This window comes from Pleurodeles waltl, chromosome 12 (genome assembly GCF_031143425.1).
Source record: "Pleurodeles waltl isolate 20211129_DDA chromosome 12, aPleWal1.hap1.20221129, whole genome shotgun sequence".
Classification (NCBI taxonomy): domain Eukaryota; kingdom Metazoa; phylum Chordata; class Amphibia; order Caudata; family Salamandridae; genus Pleurodeles; species Pleurodeles waltl.
The window spans coordinates 363,098,413-363,116,193 of NC_090451.1; the positions used below are offsets into that span (position 1 = coordinate 363,098,413).

The 17,781-nt window shown below is 43.5% G+C and overlaps 1 protein-coding gene across 1 annotated transcript in view; it reads left to right on the forward strand.

The window, feature by feature from the left end:
* Nucleotides 1-17,781, forward strand: part of DNAJA2 (DnaJ heat shock protein family (Hsp40) member A2) — a 215,636-nt gene that overhangs the window by 19,551 nt on the left and 178,304 nt on the right. The window contains exons 2-3 of the mRNA XM_069216615.1: nt 2,537-2,596; nt 3,065-3,288. Coding sequence (XP_069072716.1) covers nt 2,537-2,596; nt 3,065-3,288 — 284 coding nt within the window. The remainder of the gene's footprint in view (nt 1-2,536; nt 2,597-3,064; nt 3,289-17,781) is intronic.

Below are 17,781 nucleotides of genomic sequence, written 5' to 3' on the forward strand. Positions count from 1 at the left end.
ATATTCTTTCATCACACAGAAGTACAAAAAATGGTCTTTCACAGCTACTGAAATGTATATTTTGAAATTTTGTAAAGTTGACTGTTATATAAATGTTGTGTGTTAAGAAAAAGCTGATACCAAAAGCCTTTCACTTCACATAGGTTGCACAGTTCACCTCACAAAATCCTGGAACTCTGCAGTCACAATGAAAAGTATTTCTATTGCTAGGAGACAAACTGACATTTGACCTCTGTCTCTGAACACAAAGCAAATGTGACAAGAATAATATTTAAAGGCATCTTAATTGCTAATTCAGTTTCTGACTGAACAGAACACCTGTTCTTTGTTCACTGCCCAAAGTGAAATCTAAAAATAGCTCGACCTCCTAAAATGAAACTCACCAAGTGGTGGAGTATACTGTTCAAGCCCTGCATAGCACAGCTAGGACAGCAGTAATAGTGGTGTCACAGTGAGTGCGGCACGGACCTCCCTTGGGTACATCATAAGACAAATGTGTCATTGCATGTAGTGCAAATGGGTTAAATCAGAAGGCCCTCTCATCCAGTTCAGCAGATAATTTGTTCAACGCTTCATTGATGCTTTCCACAGTGTCCAGTTTGTAGCCTGCGGCTCCCCAGCAATTCATAATAAGTTTGTTGCTTCTTCTGCTCTGTTGCCCCGGTAAGTGTCTCCGTTGTCAGCGGGGAGCATAGGGTGTCTTAAGGGTGTCTGTGAGGTGGATTGCTGGCATAGTTAGGGTTGTGATGTGTGGTCTCTGTTGTAATGGGGCCTTCGTAGCAGCGAGTGTGGTGTTTTTGCCACCGGGAGAGGCTCCCCGTGCCCCTTCCTGTGGAAATACTTATGGAGGTCAATTTTGTGAGTGGGGAAGTGGAACATCCACAGCCTTTCAGCTCCTGGTGGAATCTAGTAACGAAGGTGCACACTGTTCGGACCCGTTGCGCGTGGGCCACAAGGTGTGTGTGTTTTTTAACAGATTGGGTCTCCTGGCTTCCAGTAATGACTCAGATGAGATCCCTCGATTTCAATAATAATTCAAGGGGGTCCCCAGGTTCCAATAATGATTAAGTCGGGGTCCACAGAAGTCAAAGGTTTTGGAACCACTGCTGTACAGCATGGCTAAAACATTGGTATATCCAGCAGTTCGTGCAGGGGTCTCAAACCTTTTTTGTAGTAAAGAGCTACTTAATGTAGGTGAAAATCATCCAGAGCTACAAATATTAGACTTTTGGTACTGACCACATCAGACAAGGTTACATGTTTGTTTTAAATACCAACTTTTAAGTTTTTGTATGCTGGGCTACACACAAGAGAGCTACTTATGGGTTGCTTGAGAGCTACTAGTTGCTCACAAGGTACTCGTTGGAGACCCCTGTTTTACAGTCTAGGGCTATGGACTTTGCCATTGCCTATTTCATATACCAGTAGCGTATGGTCCTGAACGCAATCCATTGCTTAGTCTCTTGGAGAGAGATAAGGTGTTGAAGTTATGGGTGCATCCCCCTGACTGTTTCACCTACACACCTACATTTTGTTTGGTTGCAGTCATTTGAGCACTGACCTCAGTTCTCTGAGCACTCCAGTTGTTACCATTATTTCACTGTTCTCTTTACAAAAATACCCTGCTTGCATTAGAAACGGCCCCAAATGGAAATGGAGCAGAAAGCAGCAAGCACAGTCAATAGACTTTTATTTCCTCAATGTGAATCAAACTCTGAATCACCAAACGCTGAAAGCTGTATGGGAATTTGTGCACATGGGCAGCAGAAGCAATGAAATGCTGTTTAACTGTTGGAATATTAAGAAACCTACTGGAAGTTGTTAGGATGTTTTTATTTATTTTGATAAATAATTTCTTTGGATTAGCAACAGCTACTGTATTCTGATAATATACCTTTAACCCAAACACTCTTCCGAGTGATTATTAGTGGGTTGGCATCAAGCCTTTTCAGGACTATTATATTTACTCATATATACCTTTTAAGAAGCACTTATGGCTCGCAGGTCTCCTCGTGATAAAGCCTGTACAAGGGTGTGTTGGTCATCCCTGAAGGTTAAACCTTTTTTACTTATGTGAAAGCTATCCATGATCATAATGAAATTGAGCCATCTAACCAGTATATTGTTAAACTATTACAGAGAGATTCTAGTTGTGCCTAGTTATAACGATAAGAACAAGCACTATAAAACTTGTTTTTTGACCATTTCTTTTTTGATTTTTACAGCAGATTTATAGAATTTAGGTGCATCCTAACATGCACATTATAATGCCTCAACATGCATATATAAAAGCGAGTTTCGTGTTTTTTTCTTTTTCTTCTTAGTCTGAAAATGTCAAGTAGATTAAGCACGTCTCTGTTGGGGAGTTGGCTTGTATGAACCTGTTAGGTCACGAGAATCAGTGCTGTGGTGTGTGTGTGTGTGTGTGTGTTTTTTTTTTTTTTTTTTTATCTTCACAACACACACTTGAGCAAGTTATTGGTAAACTTGTTATTGAGGACTTTCACAGTATGTGTGTTTTTCCTTGTCTTATTAGGCATACAGAAAATTGGCCAAGGAATACCACCCAGACAAGAATCCGAATGCAGGAGACAAGGTGAGAGTAATGTGTGCACGTTATAAATACAGGTTTTATTGAATCTATTAAGACTTGAGCCTAAGCTTACACACACAACCCAATCAGCAAGCACTAAATGCTGTTTGCAGTACCTGCAGACGCACTTGATCCTTTTGTGGTCTGGGGCATTGCACTGACATTGGTGATATATAGGAGAAGATTTGAATTGGTCTATTTTTACACTGGTTTTCAGGGTGTGCCTGAAACTTCTGTGTATCATGTAGTCCTAATGAAAGTTCAAATGGTTGAATTATGAAATTAATGCTAGCATAGGTATTTTGTAATTCTTTTTGATTATAGAGTTTAATTTTAAACACTTTTGTAGATGGTAAGGTTTATCCAGTTTATTCTGTGAAATAATAGTTGTCATTCATTTGTATAGCTACTGATGTTACAAATCTCATAGTTCACTCATCAGTTATTAAAGTTAAAATATTTTCCTTTCAGTTCAAAGAAATAAGTTTTGCATATGAAGTTCTTTCAAACCCTGAGAAACGAGAACTGTACGATCGCTATGGAGAGCAGGGGCTACGAGAAGGCAGTGGTGGAACTGGAGGCATGGACGATATATTCTCCCATATATTTGGTGGTGGTTTATTCAGCTTTATGGGGGGACAGAATAGAAGTCGAAATGGAAGACGAAGAGGAGAAGACATGATGCACCCTCTCAAGTGAGTAATCTGCCATAGAACATGTGTGAAGATTAATTTTTGTGGAATTTGGAGAAAGTGTTGCATTATCTAAGAGGTTGAGTAGTTGCTGTGAACTGACTATTCTAGTAAATGTAGCCAGAGGAACATTGACAGAGTAAAAATGATTGTAATTCTGGCATTATCAAATGTGCAATGCATCGGATGATTCAGAGATAAATTAGTCTGACAGGAAAATATTTGTCCCATTTTGTGACTGTCAGACCTGAGCAGTAGATCCAGCAGGCAGATCTCTGGCTTCAACATGACTTGATTCATGAGCACCACTGTCAGCGAGGCAATTTCTTGACCTAAAACATGTATAACTGCCAAGCCCACATACTGCATATAAAGTCTTTATTTAGCTGGTGTAGGGTAGGAAATATGTGGCATTGTGCTGTGGCAATTTGAATCAATTGCTTTATTTCTAAAATAATTATACACTACATCAGGAAAGTTCATAAAATATCCTATGGAGTTGTACAAGTGTCACTTTCAAAACATAAGCTAGTCTCCTTAATTGTTCTAATACACCATTTTCTGAACAAGGGATACAAGTATTTCTTACAAGGGTCTAGCAGTTTGGGGCAAAGACATCTATTTTTTGTGCAGCATTCTTTGCTGTTCAGCTTTAAGTTTTCAAGCACTCTCTACTTGAAGACTTGAATTCTAGAATAATTGATATCTTACATTGGCATTTTATGGGCAAGCTTACTGGGCTTCAGAAGCTCTCTCATTGTAAAAGCCTTTTTCTGGGCTTTCAGGAACTTAGTGTCTTTACAAACACTCACTAAGTTTACCATTGGTTGATTTCATTGTCGGTCTCATTTGTTCGCTGCTTATTCAATGCCTTTCCTTGTCCAGCTTGTTGATTTTTGTGCTTGCCTTGTCGCTCTTTTGCTTCTATCCTTCTGCTGCTTACTTTTAGGAAGCTATTTTTTTCTTTTAAGCTTAAAACGTCAATGAGTGTGCATGTGTTTTTTCCTCTCATGAGCTTTTCTTCTGTCAAATACCCGAGCCACATTCAGCGTGCTTCTCCCTGCTGAACTCCCTGGCTCCCATACGTTTTTGTTGCTTTCTTACACCTGTTTCTCTCCCACCTTCATATTGCTCTTCCTTGTGTGCTGATTATTTTATTTTTTTCCCCCTCCCCACACACACACTCCCTGATGCTTTCCTACCCTGTCCTCCGTTGTCCCAGACGCCAACTATATTAAAAAAAAAAAAAAAAAAACATTAATTTGGAGGTTTCATTTACTTTTAGGAGTAGTAGTGGGGGGAGGGGTCCAGTTGCCCACCTCTTGTATTTCCTACAGAAGTGTTTTAAAGCATTTGACTCTTATACTTCTAGTATCCCGCTTCAGGTTGTGGGTAATCCAGTTCTATTTGTGGTCTACCCCGAAGAAAGAATAATTTGGAATTTGTTCAGTTAACTGAGTACCTCACACCCAATTAAACCTTACATTTGAGCGCCCAAATAACATTTGTTTCTGAAATTAACAGCCTGTAAGTGAAATTGTAATATTGTAAGCAGTTTAGTTGTTGAAGGCCATTTGGCAGTGAGAAAATGATCATGCATATGCTAGATAGCTTATCTTTTCCTGACTAAAACGTGGGGCATATTAGTCGGAATAGACAGTCTCGGCAGACTAGCTTTGTGTAACCAGTATAATAGTAGGGTGAAGATGCTGCCCTGTTTAAAACCATTTGTTGGTGGTATTCTAGCAGTGAGACAAGACTTATCAGTTTGACTTGCTCACAGGTTCCCTTATAACTCAAGTAAGTGTAGTAGGCTGAGGACACACTATTCCATAGTCTGGTCCTGTTGATTTTATCAAAAGTATTTTTTTTTGTATTGATCCATCTGTCAATATAAATAAAAACATTGTAACAATTTGCTCAGTAAATGTTTGGGCAGAATGTTTCTTAGTTTTGTAAGGCTTTCAATAACGATTTGGCTCCCAGGTTGTGGAATTTAATAAAATATCTACTTGTCTATGGGACAGGTTGCTTCATAAATCTACTTGTCCCTTTAATGCCATGTATCGTGGCAACAAATTATGGCAGCAATCTCATCATATAATAGCTTTGATAACAGCCTCTTTGATTATGCCAGGGCTCATACTATAGTAGGGTTTTAATATTAGATGTTACCGTATATTACCACCTTTCTACAGATGTATATACTGGTGCTGGAGTTGTGGTAAGCAATGGTTCAAGGGTTGGAATGCCCTTTTGAGTCTGCACAAACTTACTAACTTGCATGTTTAGGGGTTTTCAGAAGCTCTTCTCTAATATAGTCTCATACTGAGAACTTGAAAATGTATTTTTTGATGAGAAAAAGTAACATTTCTTCTGGGGTTGGAGAAAAAAGTAGGGGGGGGATGAATTTGTAAACTCTTAATATATTTTCACATGAGCAAGTGTACACACGTTTGCTGAAGCTAAAATGCTGTTCACAAGTACTTTCTAGGAAAACTGTTTCCTGGCCTGCTACTGTAAATTCTTTTAATGCATGAAAGCAGTCAATCTGCACTAATGCAATGTCATATACCATGGGTGTACTTTTGTGACTTTCTTTAAGAATTAGGACCATAATTAGGTCTTGCGTTAACCAAGACCTTTTAGTTTTTCTTAAAATTTTGTCTTTCTCTACTGATCTACAGGAATGGGGGGAATTTATTAAAATATCTACTTGTCCATAGGATATGTTTATTCATAAATCTACCTTTCCTGTAAAAAAAGAAAAAAAAATCTACTTGTCCCTTGGGTTGGAGGTAGTGATACACAACAGTTCCAGGGTTGGAATGCCCTTTTGACACCTGCGCAAACCCACTAATTTGCACGTGTAATGGGTTTTCACAAGCTCTTCTCTAATCTTTTCATATACTGGGAACGGCTGGATATTTACTCCTGAGAAGGGCAGAAATAAAACTTCTTTCAGGGTGGGGAATGAAGTAGTTGGAGGGAAAATGAACCTGTAAACACTCAAAATATTTTCGAATGAGCAAATCTACACATGCATCTTTGCTCGTGCTAAATTATTATTGAGGAATATTATCTCCTGGCCTACTTCTGTAAATTCTTGTGAATTCACTAAATATGTAAATCTGCACTAATGCAAAGAAAACCCATGGGTGCACAATTTTGAATTCTATAACAATTAATTCCCTAATTATGTCTGGGGTTAACCAAGACCTTTTAGTTTTTATTAAAATTCAATCTCTCTCTATCCATCTGTTGGCTACCTTCACTGTGAGTGATAGCAATCTGCTCTTTCACAAGGAGCATAATATCGCCACACAAAGTAGTTGTGCTCAGTGCCAGAAGCTACTTGTGGCAATATGTTCTTTTTGAGACCAAAATATATTTTTGTGTTTTGCCAGTGTTTAATTTAATAGTGAGGGCTTGGCAGCTTCCACACAGTTTTACAGAACCCATGAAAAAACAAGACACACATTGACAAAACCAAAAGGCTGACAACCTATGTTGAACCTACTGGCTTTTCCCATGCTTTTTTTATTTTCATGTTTCCCATAATATTATTGAAAGTAGATTTTTTCATTATGAATGTTTTTCAGAAATACTAGCATGCATCAACACATTTTAACTAAATGATGCTTCAAAGAAATGGTACCTAAAATTTCACATTGTAAACGTTTTTATTTTGAAAGCAAAGAATCCCCAATCTTGCTTTCAAACTTCTGAAAATATTTGCATCTAATCAGAGCATTATACGTAGCCTCATATTGTTAAACTTTGTGAACGTGTTTACTCATTTTTATACTGAAACTATTAGTGGTGCAGTCCTAGCTTACATTTCCTTAGAGCGCTCACCCTGATAATAAAGGCTTTGTATTAAGGAACCATAATTACAGGTTTGAACAGCATTACCATATGGACACAAATATTACCTTAACTGCAGACATTGCCCTTTCCTGATCCATTATGTGGCATTGTAAACTGGCAGCTTTCTTTTAAATTATTTTCATCACATGAGTACAAGAAGTGGGCTTTCACAAAAACTGAAATATATTTTGAAATGTGTGTACAGTTGACTTACTGTGCAATTAAAGACTGCATGGTGTCTGGTTTGTCCTAACAAACAACATTTAAATAACTCTTTTTACAGCTTGTCATTGAAGTTCACTTTACAACAGCCTGGAACTGCAGTGAGAGGGGATATTAATTGTAAGGCAAACTGACTTTTGACCTCTGTCTCTCAATGCACAGCAAATCTGACAACATAAGATTTAAAGGGGCCTTTATTGCTCCTTTACTTTTTGACTGAACAGAACACCTGTACATTGTCAACTCGCCAGAAGGGGTGAGGAGGACCTAAAAATAGCTCTCCTGGTTAAAAAATAAATAATTAAATGATGACTTGCTGTAGTGAGTGGTCAGGTAAATTTTTTGAGGCCTGCTATGGAGTATGCAGTTGTGATAACATATCCTCTGTTTTTGTAGGCACCTTTTTCTAATATTCTTTTTGTGACAGTTAACATGTTTAAATCAACTTTTTGTTCTTTTTACTTACTGAACCTCCAGCCATTTCCTAGTTTGATATTTAGGTCCACACAGGGGAAGCCAGTGGGTATGTGCCCTGTCACACTGTTGCAACACTCCCCTTCTGGGTGTGGACACAGCTTACTAGTAGCCACCAACCAGGACCTTAACCTAGTCCGTTCAAGTGATTGCCGATCATAGGCAATCACTAAAGTAAGACTGGTGTTAGTGTTGGGTAGTGTTAGTTTGCTGCAAGAACCGTGAGTTATAGAATTGTAGAGTTAGTTTAGCAAAGTCAAAAATAGGCTATGAACAGCAGAGATCAAAGTGAACAGCCACGTTGCTCTTAAAACTCCAGTAGCTCAGCAGCATCTCAGAGCACAGGTATATCATTTATTTTGTTTGGAATTAGGGATCTTTGTAAACACTTTTTTCCCCTTTCAGTGACCATTTTGGCATAAAACAAAAAGAATTGCAAGCTTTTTTCTGCTACACACTGCCAGTAGACTTAGATAACTAGAGGACTAATTGTAACTCGCTGTCACTTCAGCGGTCCATTCTGAAGCCAGTGGCTCGCCGCCACTGCTACTGTTGCATTCAGAGTTAAGGGTAACAAACAAACGGTAGAGAATAAGTGGCAAGTTAGATGACGGTTTGGCAGAAATGGGCTAAAATAATAGGGCAGATTTGCCTAAGAGTTGACCAGCCTAATGATGATCAATCAACCAAGCAAACAGACCTGTTGGGTGCGCTGACAAGCAAACACAAGATAGTCAGTGTAAATAAAATGGGCGTTGTTTGACAATATTCATCAACACTGGTCAGCCTACTGAATTGTGTTGCTTGCTTGATCAACCACCTTTACCTGCCACAACTCTACCCATTTTCAGGAACGTGAATCACACCGGAGCTGACCTCTGCACCAGGTATTCCACTGTGGCACTGCAATTGCTCCAGTATCACATTGTAGAACCAATGTTCTGCTTGGGGATGGAGAGGGGTATGAGATGCTAACAGTCTCAAATTGCATAAATAAAGGTATGGGGTTAGAAGCTCAACAATATGACCCAACCTCCTGCCTTGTTCAGCTTGTCAACAATGTCATCAAAGTGTAGGGTGACTCACTGGCCACTAGAACCAAGCAATACCAGGCTTTCAAGCCCTAACCAGGGCAAAACTGGTCCTGCATTGCTTGTTAAAGGTCTGGGATGACCAGGCCTGGCACTTCGGGCCTGTTACCCCTGGAGCAGGATCAAGACTGATTTGCACATGACTGGGTCCAAACTGAGGGTGCATGGTGGGCGAAAAATGATGGATTGAGATGTCGCCCGAGCAGTTGCCAGTGGCTGAGACTAATTCAAGCTTTCAGTCAGTCACCTTGTTTTTGATGCCCTGTGTTTCACTGGTATGCCCAGACTTGGGCCCAGTGCTCACTGTGCTAGTAGAACCAATCCACACATCTGATGAGCCCTAATAAAGGTGAAGCCTACCAGGGGTTGCTTGTGTTCTGGATCAGGGAGAAGCTGTCCTGGCGGTTTGGGCTGAACTGATCCCATTGAAGTAGGGTCAGGACAGATTTGCATATGGCTGAGTCGAAACTGAGGTGGCATAGTGCATGAAAAACAATAAATTGGGATGCCCTCTGGGGATTGCCAGTTGCTGACATTAATTCAAGCATTCCATCCATCAATCCATCACCTTTTTTGGATGCTGGGGCACACAGGTCAGAGATGCACATCAGTCACCACACAGAGGACTATTCCTCCCCCCACCCCCCCAAAAACAGACGCTTCTCCCAGATCGGACTTTCTAAACCAGCTCAGATTCAGGAGAGGGTGGGTTCTATGATTGGCAAAACCAGTGTCAAAGTCTATCCTCATTTCTGTGGCTCAATCAGTCTCTGTGATTCACTACAAAATCTAAACGTTGCAGAGAACTAAACCATCTTAACAACTTGGAATGCTCTCCCTTGATGGCCATCAACCACGTTAATGGCTTATAGAACATGTGCAAGGCCCACATTGTGGACAAGCAGAGGTTTTTCAATACCTGCCTTGTTCTGTTCCCTGGGGTAGTACCATCCTACTAATAAAGGCTACCAAGAGCTCTTTACCATTGCCAACCAGTTCAGATAACACAGCTCTAACTCCCTGGTCAGGAACATGTGGCTGTACTGTGAAAGGCTGACTGTAGTCAGGTGCTTTAACTACAGGTGCATTGCATAGTGCCTTTGTCAATCCTCAGATGTCTTTTGACACTCCTCAGTTAAGATCACATCTTTGATCTGCTTCTTGGAGATGAAAGCAATCAGCTGGGCAACTATACTTCCATAGATTGCCATAAAGCTCCTATAATGGCCATGGGTTCCAGAAAGGCCCTCTCCAGTAGTAGGCACTCCTCACTCCATCACAGATTGAATCTTGGCTTCCAGCTGGCAATTCTTCCCATGTCCAAGGTAGACTTCCAACTTCCCCACATGACACTTGATTGATGTGATGGTTAGTTTTGCCCACTGTATCCTAGCAAACATCTATCCTAGGTATTTCAGTTTGTAATACCATAAATTGATGACCACGGCAATATCATCCAGGTAGTCCACACCACTCCACCAGTCCTACGAGCGCATGCTTCACCAGATGCTGAAAAGAGGTTGGATCATTCTTCAACCCAAAGGGAATTACCTTAAACAGATAGTCTCCTCCTTGGCACCTGGTGGTAAGTCAGTCTGCCAGTATCCTCTGCTCAAATCGGAGATGCTAAAGTACGTTGCAGCACGTAACCGATCCACAAGCTCAACCACTATTGGGATGAGATGGGTATCAGTCTTGATTACCCCTTTGAGGGCTCAATAGTCTAGACAAACACAAGTCTGTAGAACCTTTCTTTTATACTAGAACCACAGTACTTATCTACAGACTGAGATGTTTCATTGACCCTCAAGTCCAACATCTTGGCGACCTCCTCTTTGATACAACACCTCTCTACGGCTCAGGCATAAGTCAGAGGCTAACCGTAACCCCTTCCCCTTCCCTACAGTGCTGTCCCTCATGTCACTATACAGCAGATCAGAGAGGTTCATTGTTTCCACTACCACCTATGCCATGATATTAATTGTGTAATCTTTCCGAAGGTAAGGGCTTCAGTCTGTTCACGTAAGACACCTTTTGGGTTCCCGTCGTTCTAACTGTGCCCACCAAGTAGGTTGCCTCATATCTTCAGATCTGCCTTGTATGACCCACACTGTTTACCCTAGAACGAATGGGCCTCAGTAACAATACCTCCTGACTTTCCTGATGCCCAGTCAGTGTAGCTTTCTAATCGTACCATTCATTTGTTAGCTTTTGGCCAGCCTGAAGGTTTTCTTTTGCCCGTCACATAATCCGCTGTGTCCTTTTGTGGAAACTCTGAGGTTACTTCTTATATCTCTCCAATTGAAGTGAGTGGACCCTGAACCAGGTGTCCTTACAGAAGTTTAAAAAAAAAAAAACTCTACGATCTTCTGCTGAGTCTTTCTTTAGGCAAATAAGAGACATGGCAGAAAATTATTTCCCTTCCTTTTGAGCTTGTTTGGCAAAGTTCCCATCATGCTCCTGAGCATCTTGTTAAATTGTTTCACCAAACCATTGGTTTGCGGGTGGTATTCCATGGAGATGTGGTAGGTCACATAGCTTCCTCCCACTTCTTTCTCTTAAAAGAGGAGAACAAATAGGGTCCCCAGTCAGAAATTACCATCCTCTGAAAACTGACTCAGTGAGAACTCTCCTGGGAAACACCTGTGCAGTCATGGTCCTCGGCAGTACTGCTTCGGGATACCTGGTGGCGTGATCCACCACACCCAGAATGTACTTGTTGTAAAACAGTGTTGTGGGGAAGGGGGTCAAACGGCCCAACTGTCTATTCCCTCCTGCTCAAATGGAACACCTGCAAGTGTTGGAGGCACTACTGGTGCCTTTTTTCCCCACCTGACTTGCCACTCTTCTGGCAAGCTGGATAGGTTCTAATGAGCCTCTGTGCACCCCTGAGCTCTAGAACATAGGGAACATCCCCTATCCTGTCTGGGTATCAAACCTGTATCCTTGTTTGTTACCAGTGAGACTCCTCTGACTTAAGGTACTTCCTCTGAACTATACTGTGGATTGCTCTAGTATCTCAGGCACTTTAATCCCCTTTATACTCACTTCCTGTACAAATGCCATCATTTTAGGAGAAATGTGCTTCAGAGCATCTGTTTCACTCTCCCAGATGCCCATAGGCACTAGGTTGAGCACAGCTGGGCGTTCTCTGGTCCCTTCACCCACATTTAGTGCTGTATATTCTGGATGAATCTGGTACAGGGTCTTTCACCTGTTGTGAAATGTCCTACCTGTTGGCACTTTTAGCATGTCACCACCTTAGACTTGGAAGAACGTCTGTGTCCTTCCTTCTTGTGATGCTCCTTTCAAGCACCAGTAACATTCATGTTCGCTTGGGCCCTCCTCGGGTCCCATTGGAGTTACCTGGATATTACCCAGTGGTTTTGAACCAGTGTATGGAGCATTTATCTACTCCTTTGGCTTAGAACCTCTGTTTTAGCCCCTCTTTCACCTGGTTAGTTAGCCACTTGTCAGCCAACACTGAAGACGTCTCTGGAACCATTTCTGTCAGACCTGAAAGGTATTGTCTGAGCAGAGCACAGCACTCTTCCTTGAGTCGCTCTGTCACCATCATCTGGTCAAGGGACTAAAAATCCTTAGCCACAGTCCCTCTCACACGTGTTCCAATTATGCTTTACTCCATGAATCCATGTATCCACTAACCATTTACCTCTCACATAAATTCCTTGAACCCTTGAAGGTACTAAGCTGGCTTCAGCCCAAATCACCTAGTCAGAGCTTCCTTAATTCACTCATTGACCATCTGATCTGCCACAGGTATCCTTCCAATGACTGCGGTCTCTTCCAGTGGCAAGCGACTCAGTAAGGCATCTGCTTTAGACATCATATTCAAAACCTGCATCTTACAAGTGACTGCTAAGCTTACAAAATAAGATCCTGCCATTCTACATCTATGTATACAAAGTCCTAGATTCTTGGCCACAACCTGGCCTGACCTATAGGTATGGTTACTTATCCCAGACCGAGCAGTCACTGCTGCAATCCTAAGCTTATCTCTCCCAATGGCTATTGTTTCCTTTCCTCCTGCTCTTTCCCTCTCTTCGCACTTTCAGCTTCTCTTCAGTTTCTCTTCCTAGGTCCATTCATCCTGTCTCTCCCTTTTCTTGCCTATTTTTTCAGGTGAGCTAGACTCTGCTCCTCCTTCTCAGTCTCCCTGGCTTTCTCCATCACTCTGCTTTTGCTTTGTGGCAATCCAACTGTTATCTCAGGATCTTTGCTAGACTCAACCCACCCAAAGGATTTACTCCGGAATTGGTGACAGTGGTACTCAGAGGTAGTGTACAGCTGGGGAATTCTAGAAACTAAAGTGGGAAGCTAGGGGGGGTAGTGTATTTGGAGAAACTGTGGAAAGCACATTAGGGCACTCACTTGCTGCATGCCTATGATAAATTTGTGCTAAGGGATTTCGTGTTGGACTCTGACACTCTCCTCCTGGGTTACCCTCATGGTTCCCTCTCCACACACTTACGTCTTCCTCCCTTTCACTCAGTATCTTAAACTGGTCACTGATAATATCAGCCAGAATTTCCCTGTCCCTGCTTCTGGGAACCCTGCACCCTTCATGCCCGTATGAATCTTTCAGCTGATCTACAGACATGATGCTAGGGTCTGTTCCCAAGCCTTGGTTCTCTATTATCTTTGTGCGCAGACTTGGTACATAAAAACTAGACTTATTGTATTACTGGCGTAAATTGGAAATGGCCTATGGCACACTTGCACCCTGACCTCCTACTCGTGAGACATCATACCTGTAGGAAGTTGGCTCTGTATGTGCTATTTCAAAGTAAGGAATAGCATGCACAGAGTCCAAGGGTTCCCCTTAGAGGTAAAATTGTGGTAAAAATAGATAATACTAATGCTCTATTTTGTGGTAGTGTGGTCGAGCAGTAGGCTTATCCAAGGAGTAGTGTTAAGCATTTGTTGTACATACACATAGACAATAAATGAGGTACACACACTCAGAGACAAATCCAGCCAATAGGTTTTTATATAGAAAAATATCTTTTCTTAGTTTATTTTAAGAACCACAGGTTCAAATTCTACATGTAATATCTCATTCGAAAGGTATTGCAGGTAAGTACTTTAGGAACTTCAAATCATCAAAATTGCATGTATACTTTTCAAGTTATTCACAAATAGCTGTTTTAAAAGTGGACACTTAGTGCAATTTTCACAGTTCCTAGGGGAGGTAAGTATTTGTTAGGTTAACCAGGTAAGTAAGACACTTACAGGGTTCAGTTCTTGGTCCAAGGTAGCCCACCGTTGGGGGTTCAGAGCAACCCCAAAGTCACCACACCAGCAGCTCAGGGCCGGTCAGGTGCAGAGTTCAAAGTGGTGCCCAAAACACATAGGCTAGAATGGAGAGAAGGGGGTGCCCCGGTTCCGGTCTGCTTGCAGGTAAGTACCCGCGTCTTCGGAGGGCAGACCAGGGGGGTTCTGTAGGGCACCGGGGGGGACACAAGTCCACACAGAAATTTCACCCTCCGCAGCGCGGGGGCGGCCGGGTGCAGTGTCGAAACAAGCGTCGGGTTCGCAATGTTAGTCTATGAGAGATCTCGGGATCTCTTCAGCGCTGCAGGCAGGCAAGGGGGGGGTTCCTCGGGGAAACCTCCACTTGGGCAAGGGAGAGGGACTCCTGGGGGTCACTTCTCCAGTGAAAGTCCGGTCCTTCAGGTCCTGGGGGCTGCGGGTGCAGGGTCTCTCCCAGGCGTCGGGACTTTGGATTCAAAGAGTCGCGGTCAGGGGAAGCCTCGGGATTCCCTCTGCAGGCGGCGCTGTGGGGGCTCAGGGGGGACAGGTTTTGGTACTCACAGTATCAGAGTAGTCCCGGGGTCCCTCCTGAGGCGTCGGATCTCCACCAGCCGAGTCGGGGTCGCCGGGTGCAGTGTTGCAAGTCTCACGCTTCTTGCGGGGAGCTTGCAGGGATCTTTAAAGCTGCTGGAAACAAAGTTGCAGCTTTTCTTGGAGCAGGTCCGCTGTCCTCGGGAGTTTCATGTCTTTTCGAAGCAGGGGCAGTCCTCAGAGGATGTCGAGGTCGCTGGTCCCTTTGGAAGGCGTCGCTGGAGCAGGATCTTTGGAAGGCAGGAGACAGGCCGGTGAGTTTCTGGAGCCAAGGCAGTTGTCGTCTTCTGGTCTTCCGCTGCAGGGGTTTTCAGCTAGGCAGTCCTTCTTCTTGTTGTTGCAGGAATCTAATTTTCTAGGGTTCAGGGTAGCCCTTAAATACTAAATTTAAGGGCGTGTTTAGGTCTGGGGGGTTAGTAGCCAATGGCTACTAGCCCTGAGGGTGGGTACACCCTCTTTGTGCCTCCTCCCAAGGGGAGGGGGTCACAATCCTAACCCTATTGGGGGAATCCTCCATCTGCAAGATGGAGGATTTCTAAAAGTTAGTCACTTCAGCTCAGGACACCTTAGGGGCTGTCCTGACTGGCCAGTGACTCCTCCTTGTTTTTCTCATTATTTTCTCCGGCCTTGCCGCCAAAAGTGGGGCCTGGCCGGAGGGGGCGGGCAACTCCACTAGCTGGAGTGTCCTGCTGGGTTGGCACAAAGGAGGTGAGCCTTTGAGGCTCACCGCCAGGTGTGACAATTCCTGCCTGGGAGAGGTGTTAGCACCTCCACCCAGTGCAGGCTTTGTTACTGGCCTCAGAGTGACAAAGGCACTCTCCCCATGGGGCCAGCAACATGTCTCGGTTTGTGGCAGGCTGCTAAAACTAGTCAGCCTACACAGATAGTCGGTTAAGTTTCAGGGGGCACCTCTAAGGTGCCCTCTGTGGTGTATTTTTCAATAAAATGTACACTGGCATCAGTGTGCATTTATTGGGCTGAGAAGTTTGATACCAAACTTCCCAGTTTTCAGTGTAGCCATTATGGTGCTGTGGAGTTCGTGTTTGACAAACTCCCAGACCATATACTCTTATGGCTACCCTGCACTTACAATGTCTAAGGTTTTGTTTAGACACTGTAGGGGTACCATGCTCATGCACTGGTACCCTCACCTATGGTATAGTGCACCCTGCCTTAGGGCTGTAAGGCCTGCTAGAGGGGTGTCTTACCTATACTGCATAGGCAGTGAGAGGCTGGCATGGCACCCTGAGGGGAGTGCCATGTCGACTTACTCGTTTTGTCCTCACTAGCACACACAAGCTGGCAAGCAGTGTGTCTGTGCTGAGTGAGAGGTCTCCAGGGTGGCATAAGACATGCTGCAGCCCTTAGAGACCTTCCTTGGCATCAGGGCCCTTGGTACTAGAAGTACCAGTTACAAGGGACTTATCTGGATGCCAGGGTCTGCCAATTGTGGATACAAAAGTACAGGTTAGGGAAAGAACACTGGTGCTGGGGCCTGGTTAGCAGGCCTCAGCACACTTTCAATTGTAAACATAGCATCAGCAAAGGCAAAAAAGTCAGGGGGCAACCATGCCAAGGAGGCATTTCCTTACACAACCCCCCCCCAAACGAAAGAGGATGAGACTAACCTTTCCCAAGAGAGTCTTCATTTTCTAAGTGGAAGAACCTGGAAAGGCCATCTGCATTGGCATGGGCAGTCCCAGGTCTGTGTTCCACTATAAAGTCCATTCCCTGTAGGGAGATGGACCACCTCAACAGTTTAGGATTTTCACCTTTCATTTGCATCAGCCATTTGAGAGGTCTGTGGTCGGTTTGAACTAGGAAGTGAGTCCCAAAGAGGTATGGTCTCAGCTTCTTCAGGGACCAAACCACAGCAAAGGCCTCCCTCTCAATGGCACTCCAACGCTGCTCCCTGGGGAGTAACCTCCTGCTAATGAAAGCAACAGGCTGGTCAAGGCCATCATTTGTTTGGGACAAAACTGCCCCTATCCCATGTTCAGAGGCATCAGTCTGCACAATGAACTGCTTAGAATAATCTGGAGCTTTGAGAACTGGTGCTGAGCACATTGCCTGTTTCAGGGTGTCAAAGGCCTGTTGGCATTCCACAGTCCAGTTTACTTTCTTGGGCATTTTCTTGGAGGTGAGTTCAGTGAGGGCTGTCACAATGGATCCATATCCCTTCACAAACCTCCTGTAGTACCCAGTCAAGCCAAGGAATGCCCTGACTTGAGTCTGGGTTTTTGGAGCTACCCAGTCCAGAATAGTCTGGATCTTGGGTTGGAGTGGCTGAACTTGGCCTCCACCTACAAGGTGGCCCAAGTAAACCACAGTTCCCTGCCCTATCTGGCATTTGGATGCCTTGATAGAGAGGCCTGCAGATTGCAGAGCCTTCAAAACCTTCTTCAGGTGGACCAGGTGATCCTGCCAGGTGGAGCTAAAGACAGCAATATCATCAAGATAAGCTGTGCTAAAGGACTCCAAGCCAGCAAGGACTTGATTCACCAACCTTTGGAAGGTGGCAGGGGCATTCTTTAAACCAAAGGGCATAACAGTAAACTGATAATGCCCATCAGGTGTGGAGAATGCTGTCTTTTCTTTTGCTCCAGGTGCCATTTTTATTTGCCAGTACCCTGCTGTCAAGTCAAAGGTACTTAGAAATTTGGCAGCACCTAATTTATCAATGAGCTCATCAGCTCTTGGAATTGGATGGGCATCTGTCTTGGTGACAGAATTGAGCCCTCTGTAGTCCACACAAAACCTCATCTCTTTCTTTCCATCTTTGGTGTGAGGTTTGGGGACTAAGACCACTGGGCTAGCCCAGGGGCTGTCAGAGCGCTCAATTACTCCCAATTCCAGCATCTTGTGGACTTCCACCTTGATGCTTTCTTTGACATGGTCAGATTGTCTAAAGATTTTGTTCTTGACAGGCATGCTGTCTCCTGTGTCCACATCATGGGTACACAGGTGTGTCTGA